A 14,096-nucleotide genomic window follows, 5' to 3' on the forward strand; every position below is an offset into this window, starting at 1 on the left:
TTCAATACTGTCTCTCTGCCTTTTAGTTAGTTTGGCTAATGGTCTGTCTATTTTATTGATTTTCTCAAAGAACCAGCTCTTGGTTTTGCTGATTCTTTGGACTGTTTTCTTAGTTTCTAATTTGTTAATTTCACCCCTGAGTTTGATTATTTCCAGACGTCTACTCCTTTTGGGTGTTTCTGCTTCTTTTTTTTTTTCTAGGGCTACCAGTTGTGTCGTTAAGGTGCTTATGTGCGATGCTTCCAATTTCTTTTTAAAGGCACTTAGTGCTATGAATTTTCCTCTTAGCACTGCTTTCAATGTATCCCACAAATTTAGGTACGTTGTTCCTTCATTTTCATTGAATTTCAGAAACTCCTTGATTTCTTTCTTTATTTCTTCCCTGACCCAGGTGTCATTTAGCAGAGAGTTGTTTAGTTTCCACATACGTGTAGGCTTTTTGTTATTTCTGTTGTTGTTGAATTGCAGCCTAAGAGCATAGTGATCTGATAGGATACAAGATATTATTTCAATCCTCTTGTATCTGTTGAGGCTTGCTTTGTGACCTACGATGTGATCAATTTTGGAGAAGGTTCCATGGGGTGCAGAGAAGAAGGTATATTCTTTCTTGTCTGGGTGAAAGGTTCTATAGATATCTGTTAGATCCATTTGACCCATGGCATTGGTTAATGATGTTATTTCTCGGCTTAGTTTCTGTTTCAATGACTTATCCTTCATTGAGAGTGGGGTGTTGAAGTCTCCCACTTCTATTGTGTGGGGATCGATGTGTGGTTTAAGCTTTTTTAGCAGATCATTTTCAAATGTGGGTGCCCTTGTATTGGGAGCATAGATGTTCAGAATTGTGATGTCATCTTGGTTGACTTTACCTTTGATGAGTATGAAGTGTCCTTCCACATCCCTTTTGATTAATTTTGGTTGAAAGTCTATTTTGTTCGATATTAAAATGGCTACCCCTGCTTGCTTCTTGTGTCCATTTGCTTGGAATATTTTTTCCAACCTTTTACCCTGAGGTAATGCCTATCGTTATGGGTGAGATGTGTTTCTTGAATGCAGAAGAATGTTGGATCTTGTTTATGCACCATCTTGTTTATGCACCCATTCAGTTAGTCTGTGTCTTTTTATTGAAGAATTGAGACCATTGATTTTGAGAGATATTAACGACCAGTGACTGTTAAGAGTCCTAATTTTGATGTTGGTTCCAGTTGAGCATTTGTGTAGTTGCGTTTTTGCCATGGTATAGTTATCTATTTCCTGAGTAGTCTTGGTTGTAGCTTGACCCTTTGGGATGGAGTTTTCCTTCTAGTACCTTCCGTAAAGCTGGATTTGTGGATAGGTACTGTTTGAATTTGTTTTTGTCATGGAATATTTTGTTTTCTCCATCAATGGTTATTGATAGTTTTGCTGGGTAAGGTAGTCTGGTCTGGCATCTGTTGTCTCTTAGTGTTTGCAGGATCTTTGTCCAGGGCCTTCTGGCTTTGATGGTCTCTCTTGAGAAGTCGGGTGTAATTCTGATAGGTTTGCCATTAAATGTTATTTGGCCCTTTTCCCTTGCAGCTTTTAATATTTTTTTCTTTGTTCTGTATGTTTTGTGTTTTGATTATTATGTGACAGGCAGTTTTTCTTTTCTGGTCAATCCTATTTGGTGTTCTGTAGGCCTCTTGTATGTTTATAGGCATCTCTTTAGATTGGGGAAATTTTCTTCTATGATTTTATGGAGAATAGTTTCTGGGCCTTGGAGACTGATATCTTCTCCTTCTTCAATGCCTATTATCCTCAGATTTCTTCTTTTTCATGGTGTCCTTAATTTCTTGGATGTTTTGTGTCAGGAGTTTTCCAGATTTGGCATTTTCCTTAATGGTTGCTTCAAGATCTGTGATTGTATCTTCTAGACCTGAGATTCGTTCTTCCATCTCTTGGATTCTGTTAGAAAAGCTCACCTCTGTATTGCTCGCCTTCTTCTCTGAGGTCTCACGTTCTCGTTTTTCTTCTGTCTATGTGTTTATCATTGAATCCGTTTTCGTCTTCAGATCTTCAACTGATTTTTTGATTTCTTTCATCTGATTGTTTGTATATTCCTGAGTTTCTTCCATTGCCTCTTTATAGGTCTTCAGAGCTTGAACCGTTTTATTTCTTTCTTTCATCTGATTGTTTGCATTTTCCTGAAAATTTTCCAGTTCCACTCTATGTGCTTCTTTTATGTTTCTCACCTGTTTGGCTGCCTCCTCCTGCATTTGATTATGAATTTTATTTTTTTCCTCCATTAATAGCCTCATTACTAAGGATTTGAGGTCATTTTCTTGTATTTCCATTGTATTTGAGTTCTCTGGGTTGTTTTCTTTGGGATAGCTGGAAACTGGAGATACCATGTTGTTCTGGGGTTTTTTTGCATATGCTTTTATGCTGTCCTTTAGACATCTTCGTGTCTTTGTTTTTGTTGGGTAGCTTTCAGAGTTGAATGGAGGGAGTCTGATGATAGATTCACGTGTTTTCTCACGATTTCCATAGGCTGGAAGCTCTGATACTTCACTGGTGTGTATGGCAGGATGTTAACCCTGTCATTTTGGACTCTCACAGCCAGTGATCCTCAGCTCTCCTGTGCTGTGGGTCCTGCAATCGTTCTGGGTCTCTGAATGAGTGTTGGGTCAGGCCAAGTTATCCTCAGCCTTCTGGGTTCCCTGCCAAGTCCAGCCAGGGACACTGGGCCCAAACCACGCACCGAGCTCAACTAGATTCTCAGGGCCTGAACTGTCTGCCGAGCTCCGCTAGGGATTCTGGGCCCAAAATTCACACAGGGTCTAGCCAGAATTTTTGGGCTGGAACTGCGCACCAAGCTCAGCTAGGGTCTTTTGGCCCAAAGTGTGTGCTGTGGTCAGTTATTGACTCAGGGCCCAAACCATCCGCCAAGCTTAGCCAGGAATTCTGGATTCAAACTGCACACTGTGTCCAACCAGAGCCTTAGAGCCGGGACTGTGCCAAAAGCTCCGCTAGAGTCTCTGGATCCAAACTGTCTGCCAAGCACAGTTAGGGACTCAGGCCCCAAAGTGCACCCCGAGCTCCACCTGAGTCTCCGGGGCGGAATTGTGCACCGAGCTCAGCCAAGGACTCTGGACTCACACTGCACACTGAATTCGGTCCGGGACTCCAGGCCTATACTGCATGGATAGTCCAGCCAAGCCTGTGCGCATAGCTCAACTAGAGTCCCTGTGCCCAATCTGCCCGGCAAGTCCAGCTAGGGCCTCTGGGCTGAATCTGTGTGCTGACCTCAGCCTGTGTCAGTGCCCCAGAACTGCCCACTGAGGTGAGCTAGTGTCTTGGGCAGAACTGCTCATTAAGGTGAGCTAGTGCCTCTGGTGGAGCTGAGCGCTCCGCCCAGGCTGCATCACAGCAGGAGAACTGCGGCTGCGCTGAGGTAGTGCCTAGGGTGGAATTGAGTGCTCCACCTGCCTGTGTCACAGCAGGGGAGCTGTGGTTGAGTTGAGCTAGTCCTAGGGCAGAATTGCTTGCTGCGCTGAGCCAGCATCTCCAAGGCACTACTCACTGAGCTGAACCCGGGACTCTGGGGCTGTAGTGTCCGCTGAGTCCAGTTTGGGTCACCAGGCACCACAAGACCCAAATCCTGTCCAGAGTCCCCTCTCACGCAGCAACTCCCACCAGCCACCACACTAATTGCCTCCACCGGAAGGCTCAGAGCTCCAAACCTCAGCCACTGCCACTGCTGTCGCTGGTGCTGCTGGTGCCGCCATTGGTGCTGCTGCCTCTGCCTCTGCCGCTGCTGCTCCGATCTGAGAAAGTCCGTGCTCCTCCTGTGTGCAAGGGCACGCAGGTCCTCCGCACCCTGGTCCCTCCGAACCGTGGAGCAGTTCTGCTGCTGTGGTGTGGGGAACTTGGTGTTCCTGGCTCAGAAATCTGTGCAATTCCCTGAACTGTTCACTGGAGCTTCCAAACACGGTCCACACTGCTTGCCACCATCTTGGATCTTGAAACAATCTGTTTTCAAGTTTACTTGTTCTTCTGCACAGCTGTGACTGCTGATCAATCTCTCTATTGAATTATTTTGCTCTGCTATTTTATCAGCCCCAAGCTTTCTGTTTTACTCCTTTTCTTGTTTTGCTTGTTTGTTGTTTCATTTTTCCTTGCATTTTGAGGCAGGGTCCAATGTATCCCAGGCTGCAGGCTGGTCTCAAACTTGATATAAAACTGAGGCTTGCCTAGAACTCCTGATCCTCCTGTATCCACCTCTTAAGTTCTGGAGTCACAGGTGTGTGCCACCATGCTCACTTACTTCATGCTTTTTGATGAAATGTTTGTATATTAAACTTACAATTTTGTTCTTGCATCATTTTCCTGGTATCATTTAGTTGTCTGTTTGTGATTACTTGCATCTCATTAAGATCCAACAAAATGACTATTTTGAATTCATTTCCATGCAGTCCATAGAGTTCCATTTCCTCAGGGTTGCTATGGAGAGCTTCATTAATTTTCTTTGAGGGTGAATGTTTGCCTGATTCTTTATGATTCTCGTAGCCTTGAGTTGGTGCCTGTGCATTTGAATGAGCAAATACTTTTTCCCATTTTTATAGAGTGGCTTATGTAAGAAAAACCTTTTCTTGTTGGTTCTACAGGTTAGCTGGATTAACTCTGGGATGGCAGGCAAGTAACACTGAAATTACATCATTTGACTGCTTCAGGATCTACAGTGTGATCCACAGCAGTCTGATTATCAAGGTATTTAGACAGTGTGGGTCCTGTTTAGACCAGGGGATAACTTCTTGTCCTTAAGATCTCTGTCAGTTGGACTGGCATTTAGAAAAATTTGACACCCATAGCTGAGTTTCCAGATGATGGGCCATATATGAGGTATTCTATCAGGTTAATGGGATGGCTCTGACAAGATTGATCATACATACTACAGGTCCTCTAAGAAGAAATGACCCCCAAACCATGATGAGAGTATCAGGAATTGTGTCACAGGATTACCTTTTAGTTCACAGCTAAGATCAAGATCCTCAGTTCAGCTTCTCGAGGCATAGAAAGACATGTGACTTAGTAGGACACTGGGTTAGCAGGGCTTCTCCTGGACCATAGTTAGGAATAGTGAGAGAATCTATGGGACACAGTTCATCAGGCTTACTTCTCAAGGTCTACACTGACCTGTCTTCTCCTGAGGGTCTCTGTGTAGGCATAACTTCCCAGATTGCCCAAGAGTGGCTGAAGATAAGTCTTGGATCACTTTAGAGTTCTCTTCACGGACTGAGGTCAACAGGTTTTGCCCAAAGCATGTATAGACATAACTCCTTCTAAGTCCCTTGAAAGATGATGCTAGTGGAAGAGCCAAGGCCAACCACATCAGGTAGACAAAACTCTAGCAAAGTCCCTAGCAAAGCATGAGTGTTTCTGGGTCAGTAGCTATCCATGGTATGTAAGCTAGCCTGCTATACGCATGATTACATCTATTTTAAACATTATTTCTCATCAATATTGAGCTGAGCCATAGTTTTACAAACCCTATCCATATTCCAAAGCCCCCATAAAAGTACTTGTGTTTGTGAATGACCACTATTGATGGAAAACCATCAGAAGACCTCTTTAAAAAGTATTAGCCACCTTGCTAATACCTGGTTAGAAAGCTCATTATTCTTATTTCCATTCAAGTTATTTTCCTTAAATTAACCCTGCTGCCCTTGAGATTTATTTTCAATCCTGGAGTAATAGTTTAGAAGAAGTGAATGTCTTAGAGACCTAAGTGCTTTCTGTAGCTAAATGCTCATAGCCATACACCAGCAAGAATAATCAACATATCAAATGAAAGAAAGCAGATGAAACAACCGTTATCTGTCTTCTCTCAGAGCCTGGAAGAAGCTGGGATAAGTCCCCTATTTCAGATTTTGTCTTCTTATTGTGAAACTGGCATTTCTCCTCTTCTATGGCTGTGTTAGAGAGAAGAGGCTAGAACTGCACTGCTTTTCATTGTTACCTTCTGGTACTCAAGAAGGGTAAAAAAAGGGGAAATCATTTTGTAAGAGTGATGCTTAGGCTTTAAAACTGGAACTGCTTTCCAGAATCATGAAATAATATTCCATTTATGAAGAAACTTTAAGTATTTTTCCTAGGTGGAGGAAGACATCTATGACATTCTTTGAGCACTAAAATATATCTCTAATCCAAGAAGACTAGTGTATCAGATGTGAGATTAGATAGTAGTAGTTTGACATCACTCCCTTGAGGGACAAATTTTGAGGTTTTGCTTCAGGACAGCCTCATAGGTAATAAATGTGACCGTATTTACAGCTTGGAAAAGAAAACACTCATTGGAAAGGGTTGAGGTTTGCAGGAACAAAGGGAAGCTATTTTACAACTGTTTATCCATTCACAGACCTTTCCTTCCATTCAGTGTTGATGGCTACTTTTTACCTACAGAACCCCACTCCTCAATCTAACCCTCTATCTTTTCCACAGAACTTTTTTTGCACAGTCATAATACAATCCAACCAATTTGAAGTCTCCACTTGAAGGGCAGTGGGCATGCCATATATATATATATATATATATATATATATATATATATATATATATCGTTGCTATATCATTGCTTTATGTGATGTACATAGTCAACGCTTAATAACTGTTAAAGTTCAATAAATTTAATTGGCTTGGCCTTCCTTGGAAGAATGAGACATGAGTCATAACACTTCTATAAGCAATTATAGTATGTACTGTTTAAAAATGAAATGTAGATGTTTTTAAGTTGTTTTTAATTGAAAAAGGTCAATGACCCCTGGGTGGTACTTTTTAAAGAAAGGATATGGTAATTTGTAAAGGGCATGAATTCTTCAAAGATATGTCTCCTCAATGACTATAAGTTAGTGTTAACAGCTTAGAAAACTATAAAATGAATGGCACTCATCTAATTTCAGTGCAGCAATTATAGCACTTCTTGAGATGACATGGAAAAAAAGAAATGTGGGTACTATAGCAGTAAATTGGTCTCTAAGAAACTTTCATTTTCTTTGGAAAAATAATAAATGTATATAATAGAGTAGCCAAATGATAATGAAAATGATCTGCAAAGAAAGAAATTTATCTGAAAAACAAACAAATAATAAAAAAACCCCAAACCTCAGATGATTCATAAGTAAGTGCTGCATTGGGGGGTGGGGCAGAGAACAAAACAAGACTAAACCACTTAGACAAGCAAATAGATGCCAATATTTAAGGGATGAATTTTATAGTGTTATTAAAATGATGAGTGTTTTTCTGAATTTCCTTAGTGGCTAAGAAAATGGGATATTTTATTAAACAGAAGGGGAATTTATCTTGTGTAAGATACAGACATTAAACCACATACAGGCTGAGGACCTCAGTAAAAGGGAGATTATTTTTTTAAGAGCTTAACTTTTAGGTCAGTACACATTATGGCAGATGGATGACTAAACTTATGGGAAGGCACATGAAACTTTTGTAATGCATGAACACTTTCATTATTGGGAAATACACTGCTTCAAATTTGGGGGTTAATGAGTTTGAAGGTTACTTGAATTTAGTTAGCTAAAATAAAGTGTCCCATTACTTTTATAAAAATAAATGTATTGTCTGGTGTTTAAAAGGCAGCATGTTTTAGGATCACATATTTACTGTTTCAATTGTGTTTAGACTTTCTGGCTTTTAGCCAGTAGAGAAATTCCTTTCATATGACTTCTCTTTTATGTATTCAATGTGGGGGCTTGTCTGTCTTAATAAAAAACTTTAATTGAAGTCATTGCTTATCGCACTCTAGATTGCAAGTGCACTAATAGGCTGGGGTTTGTTTCATTGATCAGTACATTACCTTTACCTGGGTTCATTTATTATATAAAGCATAAGCATGACATACAAATATCTCATAAATGAGTGAAAAATTGTTTTCTGAGGCTTCTTTTCAATAGTTGCTATTCAAATATTTGCAGAATTTTGAGAGAGAGAGATAGAGATAGAGATAGAGATAGAGATAGAGATAGAGAGAGAGAGAGAGAGAGAGAGAGAGAGAGAGAGAGAGAGAGAACTGAATTCAGATCTCCAAAAGATGGTACCATGCAGTAGGATGTCCAATCAGTACCCCTACCTTTTACCAATAAAACCTTCATATGTGAGCTTCACAGCATAGGAAGCATGTAGGTATGGGCAATGGAAAGGGAGGCCAGAAATGAATAGTAGTCAGAAGAGCACCACAGCTCACAGAGATGATGCTACCATGGGTGGTAAAATAAAAGGACTTCTATTGTCTTGTTTTCCTGCTTGAACTTCATTTCAGAGGGGCCAGGACTGCCAAACGGGAAAAGGAGGTTTTTATGTATCTGAAATATCTCATTTTGATACTCAGGTTCCTATTTCTATATCAAGATGTCTAAGAAAGACAACTTAGAGAGGGAAATATGTATTTTGGCTCATAGTTTCGGAAGCCCATGATTGAACACCCTTGTTGAATTGAGACTGTGGTAACATAGGACTTGTGATATGAGTGCATAGTGTTGTGAGGTCAGAGTGGCTGGGAAGCAAATAGAGAAGTGAGCGTACTAATATTCCATCCAAGGGAATGCCTACAGTGATGGATATTTTTTTCTACCAGGCTTTCAAGTTGAGGAAATATCTAGGGCAGTGGTTATCGAACTGTGGGCTGCAGCTCTTGGGGACTAAACAACCCTTTCACAGAAGTCACCTATCAGATCTCCTGTGTATCAGAATTTACATTAGGATTCATAGCAGTAGCAAAATTACAGTTATGGAGTAGGTATGAAAATAATTGTATGGGTGAAGGTCACCACTATGCAAGGAACTGTATTAAAGGGTCACAGCATTAGGAAGGTTGAGAATCACTGGTCTAGGGTAGTAGTGAGGCATAGTTTTCCTGTGTTTCCATAGGGATTTAACTCAGAGAGGAGAGACTAGATGGAATGTGAGTGGATTGATCTAATGAGCTAGAGTCCTGCAATGGATAAAATGGAAAAAGGAGACAGCCAACTGAACTCCCACAGTCATACCTCTGTCTGCTTCCTGATGCACAAACCTCTAGCACCACCATAGATTCCTAAGCATATCATCTCAAACCATAAGCCAAAATAAACCTCTCTTTCTTAGAGTTCCTTCTTGTTGAGTATTTGGTTACAGTGTTAGGAAGAGTAACTAAAAAGACAACCCCATCCTAAAGTTCCCACCCTCCATTAACGGTGCCATGGGCAAATAAGCAAGCATATATGCATTCTATCTGGAGGGGCCATTTCAATCTATATGAGAACATGTGTGATGTTTTTAAAAAGGTAATGGAAGATGTGGTTTAGTAGACACAAATACAACCCCTTACTCTTCTATTTATCAGATTGTGTTTGGCTTGTCTCTAGAAAGAAGAGAAGATGGAGTTTAAATGGCAAAATGTTGAAGCTTCAAACTGGTCATTCCCAGGTAAGAGTGTTTATGGGTTCTTCCCCAGATACTATTAATGGCTAGGAAAGGAGGATTTAGCAGCACACAACTGTAGACAATGATAGGAGAAAAATAGACTTGTCTCGGTGAATTGAAATTGCTCAGAATAATGGCTGGCTGGGGAAATGAGGAACAGGGGAACTTGGGAATATTTTTCCTACTTCTGACTTAAGATTCTGTGCTGCTAGCAAAGCCATGGTACAGTTGGAATGTGTGGAATGATGTGGCAGTAGGTTAGTAAATGAGGCGTTTTAGACCTTTCAGGTGGTGCACGCCTTTAATTCCAGTACTCTGGAGGCAGAAGCAGGAGGATCCCTGTGAGTTCAAGGCCAGCCTGGTCAACAAAGTAAGTCTAGGACAGCCAAGGCTACACAGAGAAACCCTGACTCAAAAAAAATGAAGAAGAAGAAGAAGAAGGAGGAGGAGGAGGAGGAGGAGGAGGAGGAGGAGAGGGAGGAGGAGGAGAGGGAGGGGTAGGGGAAGAGGAGGACTACCTTAATCACCACAGAGTCTCCAGTCCTTGTCAATACTTTGTTTCCACTTGAAGTGAAGTTGTAAACAAGGATGGGGATTTGATGGCTTCTTGATTGGTAAAAAGTATGTGCTCTGATGTATTACACAATGGTTTTCTAGATGAAGCACCAGGATAAAATGCTCCATGATGGAAGGGAAGAGAGCCAAGAATAATTTGTTCAAACATAAGTCTCACACTTCTATCAATTAGAAATACTGAGAAAGATACTCTCACTCTCACAGTTCCTTCTCCTGTCCTTTTTCATGTGAGTCCAAGTGTGTATGTAGTGTGTTCATGTATATATGTGCACATGCCTATGAAGACCCAAGGTTACCATGCTAGGTCTTCATTGTTTATTTTCTACCTTATTCGTTGATTGAGCAGGATCTCCAAATTGAAGCTAGAGCTCACCCATATGGCTAGTCTAGTTAGCTAGTTTCCTATGGAGATCTCCTTCTTCCTAGTGTTGGAATTAGAGATGGGCCACCATGGCCACCCAGCATTTACTTAGGTTCTAGGGATCCAAACTCAGATCCTCAGGCTTGCTGTTCACACAGGAGGAGCTTTAAAACTGCTGAGCCATTTTTATGGAATTGTCTTCTTGCTTAAGGGTCATCTCTTTGCTTTGATTTTTCCCTACACAAAAGATTATAAGCATCAATGGCCCCAAGCTTATTACATGAATGACTAAACTTCCCAAACAACATTCCCAGCATAATGGAGACATGGAAGGCATGCATGCCTTCCAGTTCAGTGCACTGAAAACATCATCTCCTTATCAAGCATGTGGAAGGCTCAGAGAATCATAGCTATATTATTGGAGAACATCTCTGCATATTATTTAGAACTTCTGTCTAGATTCTGCTTAACCAAAGAAATGAAATACAGCCAGGTTGTCCTATAAGGACAGATATTATTTTTCTGTGGATGGTCTGATAGAAAGTAGCTTAGGCTTTGTATGCCACATGATGTCTGTTCATCTCAGGTAGGGAAAGTGTCCTTAGATAATATGTAAATGAATGAGAGTGGCCATTTTTACAGTAAAACTATATTTACAGACTCAGACATTTGAATTTCATATGATTTTCATGTGCTATGAAATATTCTTTATTTCAACCTCTTAAAATTTTTTTTTTAAGAAACAAAATCTTGGCTATCTCACAGGTTTATGAAATTATGTGGCCGCTTCAATTTGGATGAGAAGCTGTTGCTTGCCATGTTGTCTTTTCAATTGGTTCAATTATTCTTTTACATACAAAATGGGATAGGGCTTCTAGTGACGCTGTTTTTCCTTGGCAATGCATGAAACGAGGAGAAAAACAACTTTCTTCATGGGGAAAAGCCTTTATAGATGCCTCATGTAAGATTGCTAGGAAGTGATCACACTTTTAGATAGCTTTTTCTCCATCTCTGTCCTGTAGCCAGCAATCCAGTCACAGAACACCCAAACACAGATATATTATTTTTTTCTACCCTTCTTCAAGGGCAGGAATCAAGAGGACTAATCACATAGGTATGGACCCAGAGGAAAGCAAAATGTGAGTTCTGTCATTAGTCATAAACTTAGCCCTCTAGGATACAAGCTGATACAAAGCTCACCTGGATGAGGCATATTCCTGCTGACACCCACACATGTCCCGAGATACAGGCTATCTCAAATGGCCTCAACCCCAGAGGCTTTAAAATACCCTTTCCATGGTTTGGCCTTTCTGGTCCACAGAAAGATTTGAACCATTTATTCCCAGGTCAGGTTTTGTTCCAGATTCAGGGTGAATATAGCATAAGTTTCAGTGCCTGTCCCCATGGAATAATGTTCTTTGGAGATCCGGATGCCCCATGAGTACAAGTATGACTTCTCCATCTGGATGGCACAGACTAATGTAGAATGACTTAGTCTTTAGGAGGCTATTGTAAAAAATATTTTAGACTGACTAATTTATAAATAACAGAAGTTTATTGCTCACAGGTCTGTGGCCCCAGAAGCCTAATAGGAAGGTATCAGCAGGTTCACAATCTGATGAAGTGTATAGCCTCAAAGTCAGTACCTTTTGTCATCATCAGCTGGTAAAATTAGCACGGACAAACTTTTATAATGGCCTATGTGAAGGAAATTTCTGGGAAAGAAGTCCCAGCTGGACTTCCTGCAAGTCTAATTTGAACGTTAATGACTGTGGAGAGGTTGGGATTTTGCAGACCTAGAGCCAAATAACAACTTACCTTCATTTATCTTTCATCTCCTAAATAGCCATTTCTTGTCTATCCCTATGTCAGACCTATCATCCTGCAACTAACACACAACAAGTCTTTAGAATGTCTTAACTTAGTAGAGCACTAGCTTCCACCAACCAAAAGTTATGAGTGTCATCAGACAGCATCTGAGGCCATTAACAGAGGTTTCTTGCTTTGCTATAATCTGTCTCTTTGATCTTTCCATCAATGTACTCATGTTGATTTATGAATTTATTTGTTCTATTACTACACAAACTTCATGAAACTGCCTCCATGTTGAAACATGGAATTTGAGGTGATATAAATCTATTTTCTTGGCCATGATCACTCATATTTGGCTCCAGAATAAACTACCTTTAATGTGGGCATTATATTTTGCATTTATACATATATATTCATGATTTAATCACTTTTCCAAAGGCCTCACCTCCTAAAGCTACCCCAATAGATATTAGGCTGCAAAGTATGAATTTGGATCTGAGGAGAACACAGTTATCCAGATGATGCCAATAACCAACTCTTTGGAGACTGACAGAATTTGCTTAGCACATGGACTTTTTTTGGCTCATGGTAGGACTGGGATGATTGCTCACTTTAAAAATGACCACTCCTTTTTCATATCCATCTCCAAATTCTTCCAATGTCACACAATCATCCCTGAAATCTTTGTAAAGTAGAAACCAAGTTTGAAAAAGAAGGGTTCCTCTGAAGATTCCCAAAATACTTAATAGTTTTCCAAAATGCACATGTGCTTTTTGTTCTGAGTGAACATACACGATAGAATCTCTTCCTCAGTTTAAAGTGTTGTGATAGCTTTCGCTTTAATCCTCCTTGGAGGCATCAGTTTATAATAGACAAATATCGCACCATCACACGTCTTTATCCTTTGACACCACTGTATAGGATCTGTTTGTGTAACAGGTCTTGCTTTACATGAATAAATTCCAAAGATTTCTTTTGCCCTTCAATTCTTGAGAAATTATAACTCAATGGGTTTTAAAGCAGATTCTTGATCAGTATTTGAGAAGTCATATAAAATGTGCTCTCTGTTGCCCAATTTAAAATATCACTTAGCAATCTGTATCCACAATAAAATTAAACTAATAAACAAATCACATCTTGGCTTTGACCTAATTATACTTTTGTTTTAGTTGATGATTCAAAGTGAATCACTCAGATAAGTATGAGAAAAATCAGTGAATTTTATGTTTGTGTATCCATGGAAATATATATATATATATATATATAGTAATTATTCATCACTTTATGCTATATTTAGCCCTTGCATTTTAATCTCCCTGATTACAGAAAAATCAATTTGTTAGCAATTCTGGAAGGAAATGAAATAGAACCTTTGCTTATAGTAATGGAGATAGGAATCACTAAAAGTATGAACCTGGTTTTTGTTTCTTTTATTAGAGATTAGCATGACTGACATTTTTGTAACATGAATGTGTAGTCTCATGATTCTGTCCTGTATTGGCCCACAGGAAGTTCTTTCATTGACAGATAAGGCCTAAGAACTGTGCATCAGCCTTTGTGAAATGGCATAAAAAGGAACAGGTGAATGAGTATGTCACCTACCTGACCAGGTCGATGACCCGCTCTCTTGGTGCAGCGCTGACTGGCTCATCATTAATCATTACAATCTGATCTCCTGGGATCAGCTTGCCTTCTGAGGGGCCACCTGGAGACAGAGGAGGGCAAAACACACAAGTGAGAATTCCTTTGGCCACCCACCTGAAAGTCCTTCTCATCATCATGACTGATTATGAGCAAATGATGCATTCAACAAAAACAGGGTGTTCTTTGTGACCATCTGAGGACCAGGATGAACTCTGACTTGTCAAGATCTCTGGGAGTGGTACTCAGGCATCATGGTTTCTTGAAACGTCATCAG

General features: G+C 40.2%; 1 protein-coding gene across 11 annotated transcripts in view; it reads right to left on the bottom strand.

Moving 5' to 3' along the window:
* Nucleotides 1-14,096, bottom strand: part of FRMPD4 (FERM and PDZ domain containing 4) — a 919,852-nt gene that overhangs the window by 125,377 nt on the left and 780,379 nt on the right. For all 11 annotated transcript variants that reach the window (XM_084789369.1, XM_084789366.1, XM_084789374.1 and 8 more), the window contains one exon: nt 13,781-13,883. In XM_084789369.1, the coding sequence (XP_084645495.1) occupies nt 13,781-13,883 (103 nt within the window). The remainder of the gene's footprint in view (nt 1-13,780; nt 13,884-14,096) is intronic.

This window comes from Acomys minous, assembly GCF_964271855.1.
Source record: "Acomys minous genome assembly, chromosome: 7".
Taxonomy (NCBI): domain Eukaryota; kingdom Metazoa; phylum Chordata; class Mammalia; order Rodentia; family Muridae; genus Acomys; species Acomys minous.